This window comes from Egretta garzetta, unplaced genomic scaffold (assembly GCF_000687185.1).
Source record: "Egretta garzetta isolate BGI_Z169 unplaced genomic scaffold, ASM68718v1 scaffold258, whole genome shotgun sequence".
NCBI lineage: Eukaryota > Metazoa > Chordata > Aves > Pelecaniformes > Ardeidae > Egretta > Egretta garzetta.
Window position 1 is genome coordinate 2,008,590 of NW_009260413.1, and position 18,134 is coordinate 2,026,723.

At 39.0% G+C, this 18,134-nt stretch overlaps 1 protein-coding gene across 3 annotated transcripts in view; it reads right to left on the minus strand.

Moving 5' to 3' along the window:
• Nucleotides 1-18,134, minus strand: part of LOC104130600 (sodium/bile acid cotransporter 7) — a 149,524-nt gene that overhangs the window by 60,148 nt on the left and 71,242 nt on the right. For 2 of the 3 annotated variants that reach the window (XM_035899204.1, XM_035899206.1), the window contains exon 3: nt 3,189-3,224. The exons of the other annotated variant lie outside the window; for it this stretch is intronic. In XM_035899204.1, coding sequence (XP_035755097.1) covers nt 3,189-3,224 — 36 coding nt within the window. The remainder of the gene's footprint in view (nt 1-3,188; nt 3,225-18,134) is intronic. 3 annotated transcript variants of the gene reach the window in all.

An 18,134-nucleotide genomic window follows, 5' to 3' on the forward strand; every position in this document is an offset into this window, starting at 1 on the left:
GCTCACCACGTATATGAACTCTAATCAATTATATATAGTTCATGGGACATTGCCCATTTATAATGTCTTTGCTGGGAGTGTAATGTATAAACTGTTAATAATAAGGGTTAACATGAGGGTGATGATACTGCAGATTAACGCATCTGAAAGTCAGATTCAGTAGCTTCTTATTAGGTAAAATGTTAATCAGAGGTATCCGTGGTGAAGGCAGCTATTCTTTAAAGTCTAGCTAGGCATCCTCACAAGGATACAGCCCGGTAATTATGTGCACAGTATTTAAGGTTTCCTTAAATAAATCAGAGTCTCTTAGAATGCTTTTTCTGAGTAAGCTTCATGCCAAAAGTTTCATAGTAGAAATATACTTTTCAGAAATGTAACCAACAATCTTATGTTCAACACCACTCATTTAAGATGATAAATTATTTGCATTAAATGCATTATTTATTACAAGCTTCAACATGTCTTTATCAATGTTGTTTCGACAATTTATATTTATATTACTAGGCAATTATGAACTGAAAAGGCAGCTCAGAACATTATATTCTCTGGTGCACATAGGGCAAAATATAAACCATAACTGCTACCTACCACAGGTTAAGCTATATAACAAAACCAAGCTAACTGACAACAATGTATTTTATTTCTGGCAGCACTAAGGGTGTTTTACGCACTGTATGCAGGGAGACTAACAAATAGGGTCACTAATACAATATAATACAATAACACAATTCAGACTATCGTAGTATGACTCTGTGGAAGAGCGAATGCTTGTGAGTACCAAATTCAGGAATTAAAATTCACTGAAGGCATTGACTTTAAAGGTCCCTGAATGGTATTCAGAAGCCCAGCTCAGCTACTACTGAGTTAAATGAGAGTTTTATCTTGAAACTTGAAAATTCCACTCTTTATTAACTAAGCACTAAGGCTAAGTTGCATGACTGAACTAATGAATCCTCCAGAAAAGATAGCCAGGAAATTACTAGGCAGTGTTTCTCCCTCCACAGTACCACATTCGTGACCAAGCAGGCTGTAAACAAGCAAACAGAAACATGTGAACTGTGCTTGAATCCATTACATGTTGAGCTGGCCAGATGCATCAAGGAAACTCCAAGGAAAATTAAGAGGTTCACAAGAAAAAAAGGTTTCAGCAGCACAAACCACAGACTGCCAGAGTACAGGAACAGTGCATCAGGACGTGCACGTTTAGTTTGCTATCCTAAATACCTGCCACTGGATAAACTTAACCTTCAGAGAAGGTGGACCTCATCTTGGCAAGATGTGCTGCTGGGCTGACCAGAATGGCTGCTCTTCATGCATCATCAGCAAAGATCCCAAGGAGTTTTAAATATTTATATACCCTATGAGGAGTCAAGTTTTGGGCTTTGTGACAAGAAAAAAAATGCAGCTTTTGTAAATCCACCCATCCCCAGACTAGTTTGTTTACCACTCTGATGAAAAAATAATTCATGGTCATCTTTTCCTCAAGACCAACAACTCTGAGTCATGTTACAAACTGCAGAACAATTAATGTGCATTTTACACACTTCTCAGTAACAGTGAAAACTGCAATTTATGGGACAGACTAACTTGTTTTCTGTCCATAAAGTCACCAAAGGAAAGACCTTTATCTTGCTTGAAAATGTAACCAGATCATTCCCTAATATTTCCATTTCTACAGAAAATAGTCCTTTTGGCTATGTAGAGCACCAAAACTCACTGAGGTATAGCAGGGTGAAAATTGCCAGTGAGCAAAAGTAAAAAGAGCTGAAGTTTCAGTCACTTAGAAACAAAGGTACAGGTATCTGGGTGAATGCCTGTGGAAGAAAGACATTCCATGCAAGAGGGAAGACAACAGGAAAACAATGAGGCAGACCATTTGGAATCAATGTATTCAATGCAAGAATAACAAAACACCCATTTTTTTTTTCTTAGAACAGCTATTTTTTTCAACCAACAGTAAGCCTATGGTCCCAGGTACATGAAGAAAGCTTTGCTGGTGTGTATCAATACATATGATATGGTCAAAGCAGTTCTTGTGTAAACATAGCTACATCAGATGAATTACAATTCGTTACAGAAAGACAAAAATACTGTAAAATAAAAATCCTCCCGCATAGCTTTACTGAAGCAGTAGTTGATAATGTAACAGTCACTCTAGCATTACTACTTTTCCTAGTTTAGTATACACTGCTGTATCTGTATACAGTACATACGCTGCTTAAACATCCCTATAATAAACAGCAGGCCACTTACATGCTTCTTAACAAATTGTTTCAGACTCACTTCACACTTACCCCCTTTCCCAGGGTGCTGGCTTACATTCAATGCAATTAGTAAAACAAACGACATATACCTCTCCTGAAATCCTTGAAGTGCTTCAGCCTATTTCCCTGCTCTTCACAAGGCCCCGGTCCTCAGTAACTTGCACTATACCATACCATTTGTGCCAGCAAACCCTCCACAAGCATAAAGACTTCCTAACCGACAAGGGACTTATTAAAGCACCATTACCCATCTGTTAAAACCTCTTCGTTGTACGCTGACTAATATTCATACCTCTATAAAACATGAAGATAAAACTTAGTCTTCTCCCTTTTCTTCTACCATGAACTGTAAGGAACCAAGGCCCTGACTGAAGACTAACAACTGAAAATGAAATCTTGAACTAACAGGAATGAAGCAGTATCACATTTAGTGGTGCACAGGGGCTCCAGTAACTTATCTTGCTGCTGCTATCTCGCTAACCTCTACCACAAAAATACCCATGGGCTTAGTTGCCCAAGAGTGAGGCTGTGTTTATCTGAACAGTGCTTTCCCAATTGGCCTGTCATCCATTTTGGATCATTACAGTCTTGTCCAGCTCCTGCATGTGAAAGCTCTCCAAGAGATTTCCTAAGTGAACATCTTACTTGGCAAGTGTATTTTACCAAGCCTGACTAACAGCATACAGTTTTGTGATTCTGCGAGGACAATGGGTTTTGGTCCTCTCAGAATGAAGTGCAGGTAGCATTTGCATTTATTGCAATACGCTTAGCCTTTCTGGGAGACAGCTTATTTAAAATACTGACCAGAAAAATCCTCCTCATTATTTAAGTGTTGTTAAATCACCCAAATTTACGTCTCAAATATACTATCTAATAGGTGCAAGATTACCCAGTAAAAAGACATCTGAAGATCAAGATACTTACAAAAAGCAGAAGCAGAAGTGGAGTTATAACAATGCCCTGGAAGAAATAAAAAAAAAAAAAAAAAGATGTCTGTTAGTCAGGAGAGCAGAATGCTCTTTAATTCCTTGTACCTTAGTGCATGGAAATACACAAACATCATTCAACATCATAGAAATTAAGTGACAAGAAGTTTAACTTTGCTCTTCACTGTGTACATTCTTTAGCATTTCTACATTGATCATTTTATAAACTGTACTCGCTACAAAGTATCTTCTTTTTTTACCTCCAGCTTTCCCCATTTTGCACCTAAGCCCCTCTATTCTAAAAGATCTGATATACAGAAGATCAATTATTTTAAAAAGCATATTAAAGCTCTTCCCTCACTGTGCTGTATTTTAACTCCACTAAGCCACTCCTCCTTAGGGGGGGAGACTTGTGATCAAGTCCCATGCTACCCAGTCCCAGGACCTCTTCTGAGCAAAAGCCGCATCAACTGTGATGAATTAGGTGTCGTGACTGTATAATGTAAACTGATATTCCCCAAGGAAATGAGCTGAGATCTCAAAACTCATTTCACTTGATTAGACTTCGCGTCTCCCTGGTAGAAGGCAAGTCTTTCATCTAATTTAATCACACAGGACCACCTCAGCTTTCCACATCCCCCAGGCAGACACAAGCAAAAAGATTTGTTGTCTTCACTGACAAGGAACAGGTTTAAAGCTGGTGATTGGACAAAATAGAGGACTTTAAGTTTCATGAGAGCAAATCTTAAAATGAGTTGTTGGGTTGGGAGTTAACATGACATGCATCAGTTTCATAGCCACAAATAGCAATTCCCCATCACCCTTCCATCTGACTTCAATATTTTATTATTGCTCAATAAAATGATTCTGTCACTTAATGCATGCTAATTCACAAGCTTGCTCAGAACTTCTCCAAGCCAAGACTATTTTTCATCCAGATATGTCTCAAAAATAACGAGTCTTTCAGCTATTCACAAACTTTATTGTTTAAAGGACAAAAGTCCAAAACTTGCTTCACATCCATCTAAAAGGATGCTTATTTTCTGTTGGTTTTTAGTTCCAAGTGAAAAACAGTCAAACAAAAAAGCAGTTATCCCCTGCTTTTCATTTAACCTCGAGTAACACAGCTTTACTTCAGTCTTGTGGAAGCTAAGAAAAACCTTTTACAACTAGTTTTGTATTTGCTTTCTGGGTCCACAAAAAGTCTTCGATCCAGACAGCCCATTAGACAGTCTTCCTACTGTGCTCTTAAAACAAAATGCAACAGGTAAACACCACAAACTACAGCAGACAAGAAGGATTGAGGAGGCAACAGTTAAGCTGTGCAACTTGAAGGCTCTACAGAGTTTAAAAATATATTTTGAAATAAATAATATATGCCATATCTGACTGCCCCACAGCCTAGCTATCCATAATCATTTATCTTTTTGCAAATGTCACAGCTGAGATAGATCATAAAAGACTAGAAAGAGAAGAAGTAGAAGCAATAAGAATCGCTTCAGGGAGCCACTCGCTGTTTACAAGGAGGCCTAGGCAAAAATGCAGATAACAGTTATGAAGAAATATAGGTGTTCAAAGTATATCAGCTGTAGAGGAAGAAACAAAAGTTCAGGAAGAGAGGAGGCACTAAGAGCTGAACTGACACTTGAGTATGGTAGCATCTACGATGCTTAGAACAGAGAACTGACAGTAAGACCCATATAAAATAGATGCAACACAGTCACTTCATCAGAACAACCGAACTCCAGGTTTTATGAGCTACTACTAAGAATACGTAAGCCAGGCTTTCCCCTTCTTCCCCTTTCCCCATTGACAACTGCACTGCACAGCTCAAATATTACCGAAGTGCCTGAGTATTCCCTGAGCATCCTGTAATTCTGGGATGGCAGAACACCACTGCAGCAGGGTTCCACCTTCAGACCTTCGCCTGCGCGAAGAGGAGCGTGGATGGAGCAGGAGGTGATATGCCAAAAGCATCCTGTACTCCAAATGAGCATTGAGCGCAGGGAGAATAGAGCACGCTGCCAGCTGGTGAGTACAGCCAGCTCTCTGCTAATCTGAAGGAACTCATTGATTCAGCACCATTAGTCATTTCTTATGTGCTTCATGCCTCAGTACATTTCATAGTGCTTTTATACATAACAAAAAAATGCAAAGGTAAAAAAAAAAAAAAAATCCAGAACAACCTTCCCCTTTATCTTGTTGATAAATAAAGATGGTGTCCTTCCTCTTTAGGATGGGACCTGTGACTTGGTGTATATTTGCTTTAGAAGCTTGGTGATATTAACACAATGGGCAACAGCCACTGCTAATTCAAAGCATATCATGTCGCAAAGGGAAAGGTTACCTTCGTGACAGTAACGCTTCTTCATAATTCTGTAAGCAGAGAGGAGGAGAATCCTGGTATACATCATAAATAGATTCCTGACTGAGCTTGTTGAAAATCTAGCATTCAAAAGGTCAGTTCCAGCAATTCTTTACAAAATTTTACCATTAAACCTGGTGATCTTAATAATCAGAAGCAAGTTTCCTGTTGCCTCACCACAGAAAGGATTTACAAGATTGAATTTTCCTATTTGCAACACATACGCAATTCCCTGGGAAGCTAAACAATTACCTGACAGAACAGACAAGTTCATATTAAAAAATAGATGCTGTTGCTGAATCAGAGTAATTTGATTTTAATGTTTTATTTTGATAAGGAGCATTGGTTTGAAAAACCACAGGGATTACATTAAAACCAAGGGGGTTTTTTTCAGTCAGTAGCGCTGTGGTGACTGCGATGGTTTATGGGTGCAAGCAAGGCAAGAGCTGTTAGGGGAGGGAACTATTACCAGACCGACTGATGGAGTTGGTAAAGAACAAACTTTGGGCATGTAAAGCTCATTTATTTGTTACCTGAAAACACCCTGACATGCTTTTATGTGCAAAAGCCCTTCTCTTCAGGTTTCTGTTCCAGATTTGAAGACAGGTTTACACAACTAAAGTATATCTAACAAAAGGTATTACCTTTCCCTGCACACGCTGCCTTGCTTCAACACATTACCTCTTCACCAGAAACGTGCCCCTCAATATGCTCGTAAGCATTGTGTGATGCATCTCGATTTGTACCCACTAAAGAATAATATATAGAGCACACTGAGTCTAAAGCCTACTGACAGAAAATACAGACGATGATTTAGGTTTTGAAGGTAAAACCAAAATCCGATTCACTCGGAATAAACAAAAGGTGGAAGAACAGTTACTCTACTAGGTCCAGCTCAGGCACCAGCAGAGGCTTCACAAAGATGCACATATTCTGACATTGGCAGTGTGGCTGCTTTCTAAGACTATGACAGGCTGAAAAGCACAAAGGAAGCTAAAAATTAAAATAAACAACTATCATTTCTAAGTCCATTGGACACTAACACCATCAGAGAGGAAAAAGTAACTAAATTTGACTATGCTTCTCCCTGCCTTGCTTTCCAGGCAAGTGCTGTCAAATATATAGTGTATGGAGATAAACAGATTGTAGATTAGCACTTCCAGCAGAAGCTGAGCATCTGCCCTTGAGAATGCAAGGTCATTACACAGTTTTAGCATCTTCAAAGTTCGGGTGGAGTGTTAAGCTTTCCGACTGCTGCCCACAACGGAGTCAAAGTTGTAAAGTGACTGCCGTTTGCTATCAGCAGAAAAACTTTCAAGAAATCCATTTACACCTCTGATGTGAAAGACTGACTGAATATATTTCAATGATTTTAGTGGAAAGGGAAGAAAAAATCTCAGCCTGACCTGAGACACTGATACAACACAGGAGTCTGAATAGTCAGATACCTGCAAACACATTTCTTTTTATAGTAGAGATCATGAAACATGTCTTAATTAAGAGAGTTTAAATACAGGTTTGTGTGTGTAAGCATGTGCATAAACATATATTTCAACAGCAAGGACACACTTGGAAATCCCTTTAATTGTTATTTGCCTTGTATAGATAAAGATGTTAAGAGGTTTTCTGTAGGTTTCACCCAGCACTGCTGTGGAGCAGACACTAAAAGGTGTTTATTCTCCAAAAGAATATGTAGAATCAGTACGTGTTATTAGCTGCCAAATAGGACAGCAAAAGGAAGAAACATAATGGATTTGAAACTATGATGGCAAATCATTAAGAAAGAAATTATGCAAATAGTATGAGGAAGGTGGGCACAGATCCAGAGGGACACATGGTAGAAGACGAGTAAGGATTATTGTAATGAGGCATGAAATACATGTGAACTTTCCTTCGTTTCCTTTACTCACAAATTTCCCATGCAATTTTTCTTCATTCTTACAGGTCATCAGTATGACATGCACATGGCAATTACTAGTGAAAAAAAACCTTAACCAAAGTCACGTCTGATTTGTCTTAAGAAGTCGGGCTAGAAAGAAAAAAGGTTTCTGTAATCAAGGTTCTGAACAAATGTGTATTTTCTGAAATCAATTATCTACTCGTGCTTAAAGCTACGGATGTTCTTGAATGCTTCACCAGAGCCAGACACAAAAGGAGCAAAAGTGTAAGCAGCGTTATGTTATAAACTGAATAAAGGTTAGTAAAAAGTTAACTGGGCAGCACTTCCATTACTACTGATAGGATAAGGTGCGAGAAAAATGGCTATGAACTCTGGATAACTTCATCAGAAGACAAGCATGAATGAGAACTGAAACTCAATCTTCATTGTAAAAAAAAAATCTGTGCAGTTTTTCCAGTTACAACAAGAGAGAGAGACTTTACCTTGAAACATTTATTATTTCTATTTCTTCTTATGTCTTTTGTGCTTGGAAGTGTGTTTTCAAAAAAAACATTTTTTTCCTTATTTTGTTTTCAACAAATTTGCAGACAACTTTGTGATGTTTTACATTTCAAAAAGAGAACCCTGCCCTCTAGAAATGTACTTCTAGGTCTGAATTAGGTACATTTGTGAGCAACAGACAGCTAGTACCAAAGTTCTGACAGATAAAAGGATGTTCTCAAAAATCTGGTACCATCACAAAGGAGAAAAAGCAGGCTCTCCTAAAGGTCAAAAAGCTTATTGTTCAGTGTTTTCAAGAACACGCAGAGATTGTAAAGAGCATGACAGCACTCAAAGCCAACTTTCAGTATATTCAAATGAAGGAGTACAAGACTTCCCCCTGCCCTCACTCCTCAGACTGGTCACAGCTCCACAATTCCACAGCACGACATGACACCTGTGTAAAATGCTGCTTATTAGCTGTGATACCACATTACGCAGTCTCTTGAATAAACTGATATAAATTATAGTCCTGTGCCAAACTGCTTTGCAGCAATCTTATTTTTAGATGTCAGATAAAGAATGACTCCTATGGCTGAAACAGGGCTTCCACATACCTGGATAACCAGCCAAAATCCTCAGAAATTAGTTGCCTTCTCCCTTCTTCTACCTGTCCCCACTGACCTTCTTTGGAACTATACAGAATATCTTGACAACACAAGAACAAGACAAAACCCCCTACGCTAAATATACTTACTTGGTTCCAAACCAGAAGAGCAAAACCCACTAGAAGTCAGGTTGGGACTAGCAAGTTCTTATGAAACTGTCGGTATGTGCTGAATGAAGAGGGGTCATAACAGAAAAAGGCCTGATAACAGGGATGCATCGGCAACTGTGAATTTTGCGTATCTCAGTTTTCAAGTACTAAATCATTTTAACATAATGACTTCAAGTCTGTAACTGAAATTATTTGGAAAACATTTTAGTGCATTAGTATGTGGATCGAGTGGCTGCAAGAGCCTACTTGAGACAACCTTTTTCTGGGTTTTTTAAACAGTTTTTCATCTTTTCATGGTTATACAAACTCTGCTGTTCATTTGTTCCTATCTAAAGATGATACTGGAGATGACAAATTTTTGTTGAATGAGATATTGAACTAGATTCCCACAATAAAACATATGGTTTCCCCCCTTTCAAACTTCATGCTCATGTAAATGACAAAAATGTTTGGTTTTCTCTCTTGCAATCTCAGAGATTAAGTCAGAACTGCACTTGCTGGCGTGCTTGTCATTTAGGCCATTGCTCCATGATGCAACTTCAACCTCCCTGTGTTGTTCCCCCATGGACATCACAGAAGCTCCTGAAGCCAAATAATCACTTGCCTTTTGTTTTCCAATTTAATTATTTTCAAAATCATTTCAGGCCTTTAAAAGTCTCCTAACAACATCCCTTTTCTGTCAGCTACTCCAATGACAATCCTGGTTTTGAGAAGCCTTATACAACTGTAGGACTTCAAAATAAAGTATGTATTTTAGCTCTTTGTTGTCCTATTTTATATCAAATGACTGATCTGAATGCTGGGAAGAACAGATGTTTATGAATTGCTGCTTTTTAGGATGCTAAATACACCCATCCTCCCCATAAGAAATAATAGGAAAATCTGAAAAGAGCATGAAGTTAAATTCACACATTTTTGTTAAATTCATAAACACTGTACAACACCAAGGCAACAAACTGCAATACAGAATTGAAAGTATAATTCTACATAACCCTAATTCAACTATAATTATAAATAAGTACCACAACAATAACTACAACTCATCCAATTGGGCCAGTATTGGATTTTAATAACAAAACCATAAAATTATAAGTGCTATGTCAAAATGCCTTTTGTTTATCAGAGGCAACAAAATAAACCAAATTTCCTATCAACTATGAGATTATGCAAAGTACTTTGTGAATTGTTCCTGACATTGTATCACCTTTGCTCTGTTGTGTCAACCAACCCAGTGGCCTCTCTTGTGGGAAGGTAAATTTCAAAAAAAAAAATAATACTAGTATCAGATAACAGTAGATATCAAAAGCATTTCCACTATTTATAATAATTACTAATTGCAGATGTTCCCCTCACACACATTTTATGCAAGTATGAAATCCAAATGGAATCAAAAAGAACGTAAGCAGATAGAATTTGGTTCTTCCAACACAACAGAACCTAGAAACTAAGAAATAAAGTGTTCTGAACTACTGGCAGTAACACTACTAACTTGTCACACTTTAAAAGCATAAAACCAAAAGGAGAAAGCATTTTTTTCCAGTAAGTTTTGAGGAATGAGGTTCCAGTACCAGATTGAGAGTTAAGTCAAGAGCATGAAGAGTATTTCAGAAAGGTGAAACTCCATATAAACCCAGTTAGCCTGACTTCCCAGCAGAGGGCATCTTCAACACATCAGAAATTTTCTTCTTACACAGCAACAGAATAGTTCAGAACACAGCAGTAAGAACCCTGAAGTTTTAAAGCGACTATAAAAAAATTCTTGGGGCTTCGCAGGTGATACTGGAATAGTTATCTGGAATGACGCACAAAATACAATAAAAGTCTGAATCAGAGTTAGAAATTAGTGTTTCCATCAAACATTCTGAAACCTCATAACCTAACTACCAATATTTTAAGAATAACTAAATGAAATTCAGTTAGATGGGAGCTGTCTGGCAGAGTATGGAATAGCTCCTGCAATAGGTGGGGGATGCTGCTGGGGAAACTGCATGTGGCTGTGCTTCCCCAGATCTGCAACCTCCTGCTACTGCGGCAGCTCCACAGCGCTGTGCGTGACCGAAGGAGATTTTGGAGGGCCTTTGCTCACTTATCTGGAGTGGGATCAAGCCATATTCCCCACTCAAACTTGTAACACCTTCCCACAACTTTTTGTTGTCTCGCTTTCACGCAACACGTTCAAGTCAGTTGTCTTGTCAACAACATCTTCAGTGCACTCCACGATACTGCCGATCTGTAGCTCCAACTCTTTCCTATTTCCTCCTCAGTTGCATTTGCTGACAGTCATTCCTGGCCTCAGGACTTTCTTCTTCTCCTTTACTTCCCACTTCAATGAGAACCTTTTAAAACTTCCTTATACGCACAATACTTTTCCTAATTCCAGCTCATTAAACCACTGTCTGTTCCTATTCAAATTTCTTTCTCATGTGGTGTCAGCAGAGAATAAGATCACTATAATTCTGTATGTCAGCATAGGAACTGAATTTATACACTGGCATTAGGTGGGCCTTCCCTAGAGAAGGCATAAATGGGAGAAAGAAACTTCTTAATCATCCACACCCATGCATTTTTCAGAGCGATCCCCTTGTCTTTGCAAAAATCACTTCGATGCAATTCTGTAATTTTGACAACGCAGGCAGGGTCCCACACCATATAGCCGGACCCAGGAGGAGAGGCACACAGCTTGTAGGATTAGGGCATCTGTAGGCATCAGCACGGCCCTTACTCAATCAAGAGTTTAATGTGTAATCAGGATATGATAAACTTACAGTTACAGGCTTTGGGGTGCATGTTAAGCGCAAGGTATGTTAGTGCAGTGTTAAGGATTGCACCACAATTTCTCCTCCATATTGTATGTAGAAAACAGAAGTGCAGGAACATATACATTTTACAAGAAAAGTTACTTTTCCACCAAACTTTTAAGTCTGTTTTCTTGCAGAAGAAAGTTACAAAGCATTCTAAGTTTCTCCTGTATTTGGATCTATGTCGAGTAACCACCAAATCTTAATTTTAATTGCTAAGAAGACGTTACTAGCAAAACGTGCCAGCACCTCTGCTGTCACAAGCCCATTTGGCAGTATGAAAGGATGGCACACTAGATGGTGCTGTGGGACCTTCCAGGGAAGAGAACCTCCTTCTAAACCAGAAGTTGGACTGTTAAATTAGCCAGATAGTTGATTCCATATTTTGAAACACATTAAAGAGTACTGAGTCACAACAAGAGAAACCAGAACCACAGAAATGGAAGGAATACACTAAACAAACATTCCGCTTTGACTGACACTGCTTTTAGGAACAGCTAACTGCCCCTCTTCCACCACAACGGCTCCCCACCTCTCCTTCCCAGAACAAGAGAAAGCAGTTTTTATGCTCTACACCAGTCGTACCTTAAAGGGTTCTACATGTAAAACTAAATTAAAACAGTGATGTCTGAAGTCAGAGATCCGACAGAGCAAGGTCCCTACGCACCTCTTCTGTCCTTGCTTCTGAGCTGGACCTAATCACCCTCTAGCACTCAGTATTTTATTCCACTGAATGTTTAAAAAATATTTTAACACAACAAGCTTTGAATTAACTAAACTGTGAATTAACTTTTCCTGCTGTGATAACCAGTTGTGTGAAAGAAAACAGAAACATAAAGGAAAAATTACAGAAGCCTGAGAGAAAAGCTATGACAAGTAGTACAGAAATGAGCAGTTATAAGCAGTTATTAAAATTGATTCTACTTATTTTTATACAGCTTTCCTTGTAACTGAAAACTATTTAAGTAGAACAGTTTCTGTATAAACACACCATCAATATATGAACCAAAATACATTTCATTTTGTTAACATAAACACTATGTTTAGATAAACTCATATCTTCTACATTTTTCTTCAAGCCAATAACCTCAATCGGTGCAAATATAAAACACTGTGCAACCCTTCTTTAACATACAGAAGAAAATAAAAACTTTATATAATGGGCAGGAGTGTTGTGCCAATAAAAACCTGTAAGGATTAATTATGAATCAGTAGTAGTAAAACACTTTCTCAGCATTGCAAAGGTCTCTTGGTGACCTACTATTCAAAAATACTACTTAAAACGTTATCACTAAAGTGCTAGCATAATTCTCTCACTCACCCAAAGTGTGGGTTTGGTCTGTGATATCCATGAAATGAGATACACTCCATCCCCCCCCCAATGAAGCCAACAGCATAGTTCATCATAACTATTGTTATAGATAAATTAAATAGCTTACACTGGTTTTGGCAGGAAAATGTCTCATCAGCCAAGGTGCTAACTACACTCTGTAAGGTGAGAGATGCCCTCCAAATACCCCAGGGTAAATGATGCTCAGGACCCTTCAGGATCATTTCCAAGTCTGCTGGAAAGTTAAGCTATTAATAATTAGCATCAGAGTAAGCTCACTCATAGACTCTTTTTTTCCCTTTAGTCTAAGTGCCCTGAATTGTTTCAGTAAAATGTATCACAAAGCTCATTCAATCTGCTTCCACTATTATTCCACTATTATTCCCAGACATGATTTCCTCTCAGAATTGAGTCTTTCAAAGGCCAAACCCAACCAAAATGCACACTCGCATGTGTGTGTGTGCGCACACGTATGCACAACCCCCCCCCCCCCAACCCCAGCCCCCAATGTGGTAATCTATATTGCTTGTGTTCTGCGCTGCCTGCCTGGCCCCAAGTCATCAATAATGAATAGAAATGTACAGCTACAGCAGTAGCCTGTGTCATGGGCTTGTCAGGGATTTTTGAAAAGGAACAAAAACACAGGTTTGCCATTTGATTGTGTCTTCTTTTGCAAACACAGGACAGACAAAACAAACGGGTATTTAAAAAGGGGTAATATGATTACCCTTTTCGTACTAATTGAGAGTTTCTTCCACCATACAGAATGGAAAATTATTTGCTTGTAATACAACCAGTATTCTCCTAGGCCTGGGAATTCAACAATAATGTTGATGCTGAGCACAGGGAAGGGAGGTTGTTTCTATTTTAAGATAATGAATACATACTCAAGAAGAGTAAAATACCATGGTTTAAAGAGAGGAAGGAAAAAAAAAAAGGTTTTGTTTTCCTAGGAATCCAGCAAGTTCAGTCTCAAATAAAATTGTTCCTGAAGAAGAAACTTAATGCATGCAAATACATATGCACATAGTCAATGAAAGCAACAGCATCATTAAAAAATATGCAGATCCTAATAAAGGAGTTAGACAATGTTTAAAAGAGAGGTGGTGGTTGTATCTACTCTTTCTTTTAAGTATTCCCAAATACATTTCTACAGACATTAGGACTGTAGTCTTACAGCAGCGATTATCCCACATTTTACGAACAGAACACACCAGCTGGTACACTACCAATCCACCCCCCAGGGAGGGTGGGTGGCAGACTACAAAATGTCTACAGGACATGCACGAACTAAAACTGATTGAAAACCCAGTTGTAAACCCAAGTCTTTCTTGCTTTCTACATCTGCATAAATTCCAGAATAAGTACTGCATTAATAAAATTAATTAATAACAATATTAACTTTGGTAGTAACTTCCGTAGCAGAGAAGTAAATATTCTCCACTTTGGAAGATGCAACTGAAGATGCAGCCTTGTCTTCAAAAGGCCTGGAACTAGATAATTTGTGTAAGAAATGAAACTATATTGTACGTTCAACTGGGCATCAAAAGCCAGACAGCTCCATTCAAATGATATTGTCACGCCATCTTTTCTAGAAGCAGTAGCAAATAAAAGCACACGGTTTAAGCACAACTGAGGAAAATCTTCACAAAGCAGCAATCAATAATAGGATTTAAACAGCCTACCCTGTGTTCTGACCTAATATTATCTTGTGATAACTGTTTTTAATGGTTAGAATGGGATATTAATAGTATTCAGCTGAACTGAACTGTGCATAAATCGCTGAACGTTCATGGGGTGAATATGTTATTAATGACTTTGCATAAGGAAAAAGGACCATAAACCACCTTTCTGTGGCAGATAATAAAATAACTGCCTCAAAAATTACAAGTACACACTGTAGCACACTAAGGTTAGAAAAGCCCAAGCCACAGAAACGTGATTCTGTTTAAATTAATACCATTTACTTACAAAAGAAACTTTATTCTGTTTAAAGAGTTACCAAATTATTTTATAGCATAAAAGTTGTCCCTCAATTCTACCTCCACGTGTATTTCAGCATGACTAGACTGATTATTATTCATTTCACCAATCCTATACAATCAGTAAAAACTGCTTACTGTCTCCTACCAACGTGTTTTTGTGGTTTTGCAAGTGCTCAGCCATGCCTCTTCTAGCCTGCTGTCCAAATAGAGGGTTGAGAGCATGAAACCTCTGCGCTGTTTTGGATACCTCCACGGAGTAGATGATCTGCTTAATACACATTTTAATGTGCTCAATATGCACATCTGCAACAAGAAAACACAGGAGCTTGTTCACATGCAGTAGAATGGGCCAAAACCCGTGTCCCGGTTATCAATGCTATTCGAGCCTCAGAATATCTTGTAATTTTTTTTTTTTTTTAAACCATCTGCTTCGAAGATGTTCATTTTTTTATGTTATTCACTAGCTACCGATGCAGATCTTACACTGAAGACAAAAGAGCAGCGCATTTCTTCAGTCACATACTGTCGCTCATGTCACAGGTGACTTACTGGGCCAAGGTGTTCCTTACAGCAGCCTGTCCCCCAGCACAGCATCCTAAATCCCGCGCTCCAGCTGCTGAAGAACCTGACAACCGCTTTGAAGCACGCAGGAAACTGGTTGAATCTACTGTGCTGTCACATCAAAAGAGCTCTGTCTATGCTGATTTTTGAGCTGGCAGGTCCAAGGAAAATTCACCTCCCTGAAACTCAGCTCCCCAAGTCCATACTGCCCGGCTCGCCCCTACCATCTACCCTTGGAGGGAGATGGGAGAGCCGCCCAGGAAGGCTCTCGGGCTGCCCAGTGTCACCCACATCACCTGAGCACAGCACTGGTGTGAGGTTGAGCACAGCAACAAGCACTGAAGGCCACAACCACTTCAGGGAGAGTTTTGTGGAGCGTCCTCTGACAAAGATGGTGTGGCACGGTTTACGCAGGAACAGTTGTGTTGGCGCACTCTGGGTGTGCTGGAGCAGGTAAGTTGTACAAAGGGAAAAACCCAGGCAGAGGCAGTCTAAAGAACTGGGTTTTTTTGGTTTTTTGGTGTGGTTTTTTTTTTTAAAAAAAAAAAAAAAAAAGGAAAAAGAAAGGGGGGTGGGGAGGGCAGCAAACAAAACTTGGCTTTGTACTGTAATTTCCTGTACAGGTTATGCTGCTCAAACTCGCCATCAGAAGGAGCCAGCTTTTCCCCTGTCTGATATGAATACTGGTTTTGCATTTAAATCATCTGCCCTGAAATGTGGATCTTTGATTCAGTAACATAACAGAATATTTCCAGAGGGGGAAAATTGTTTCTGAAAACAAAACAGTCCTAGTCTAGCAGAGACTGCCTAGGCAGGGAAGGGAGCTGACATGTGAGACTGGAACCAAATGAAGAGAAAATATTTCTCTCTCACAGCCCCCACAAGAAAAGCTTTTTTTGATTTGAGCTCCCAAGAGGTCAAATGGCAAGACAGTATTAACTTGGAAGGCATTTCGTACTTCACAGGAGGTAAAACAAGGGAACAACTAAAAGATGTTACCCAAGGTTTCTACCTTCCCCTTTTCAGGGCAAGAGTTTTCAGCCTGCTCTGTCCTCGGGGACATCCCAGCTCCCTAGGTAGCTCCTTTCTGGCTCCTCCTCAGGCTCTTCCCAAAGAACCTCTGCAATGCTGGTAGTACACATTACAGGATTAGACCATTTGTGTACTTAAATTTCCAAAGCCCCCAGTCCTCTGTATCCAGAATAATTCTCATTCTACAAGCAGAATACATGCCTTTTAAAAATCCCTTGTAATTACTGAGTTAAATGACATGCCACACACATTCACAGAACCTCATCAGCTGAAGGGACAAAACATACCCCTAAAGCCCTTAATTTTTACTGAGGATTTCTAGGATTTTCTAACCAACAAGAGATTTGCTTGTGTCTATTTTGTGTGCCTAACACTTTCTGTAAACTGTTTCACCTGGTGTGTGGCAGACAGGACTTCTCCACATTAGTTGTAGAGTAAGTAAATCACCTGCTATCTCTGAACATGTGCATTGCTGAGTAAGCAGCAAGATTTAACCCATACCAAGATTGACAACTGACCTGATTTTCAAAGTAGTCCTCAGGTGCACCATTTGCCTCATCGATCTAACAGAAATCAAGATATGCAACCTAATAATTAGTGTTACACATTTGTGATCTACTAGCTGTAACCATTTTGAAAATTACAAAAACCAACCCATCATCCAACTCAGCATTAGCTGTTAATAACTAATAGTTACCCGCTACAGGGCAGTTTCAATACCTGTAACATGGAGGGGTTAAATAGCCTCATCTTGTGTTAAATACAGATTTTGCTCATGTTCTGCAGACTATACCTTACAAATGAGAAATACAACAGCTCCTGGCTGCCTGGGTATAACAAGTACGTTTCATCAGAGAGGGGACCCTGACTTACCAGTTTACTCACTACTAGTTTATTATCAGCCCTTTTTGTTCCAAGCGTCATTTCTGTGTGAAGACCACTCCATTTACTTCCCCCGCCCGAAGTTTTGCTGCATACCCTTACACAGGCAACAGAGTCAAAAAAAACCCCTGGTTTGGCTATTTACAATTACACATAACTGTTTCTTTTATCTATAAAGCAATTACAGGCAATGCAAATGCACATAACACAGGTTTGCATAACACTGCAGCAGGCAAATCAAGGCCCTGTTATTAAGAGGCAGCAATGCCTTCACCCCTCTCATTTCTGCATCAGGCACAAAGAACGGCAGCCTCGCTCCTACACAGAACAGAAATACCCACCCTGTAGGTTAAAAGTAACAATAACTGGGGATGGTCCTTCCCAATATTGGTGCTGTAAATGAGCTGCAAGCTAAAGACTTTAAAAGATTTGTTTGGGGTTTTTTTAACCACATTGTTTTACTGAGAAGACACATGAACTGAAGAGTTCCCGGATCAGTTTGCCAGATGTCTACTAGAGCTTTCAAAAAAAAAAAAAAATAAATTTTTTTTTAAAAATGAAACCCTGCTGGGTTATTTTTTTATATATCTTATGTAAGAGTTTTTAAAATGTAAATATTATGTTTAAATTAGCATTTCTGGTTTGCCTACAATCAAAAGCCTCTAACATCACAAATCATGGCAACAAGGTGGCCTAGCAACCTAGACAGACAGACAGAGGAAGTTCAGTCAGTCAGTAATAAAAAGCTTTGGCTGTCTGGCTTCAGGGAGAAGAAAATTGCTTGGATGATCACTTCAGTACTCTACTAGGTGATGCACTATTTTATTCTTTCT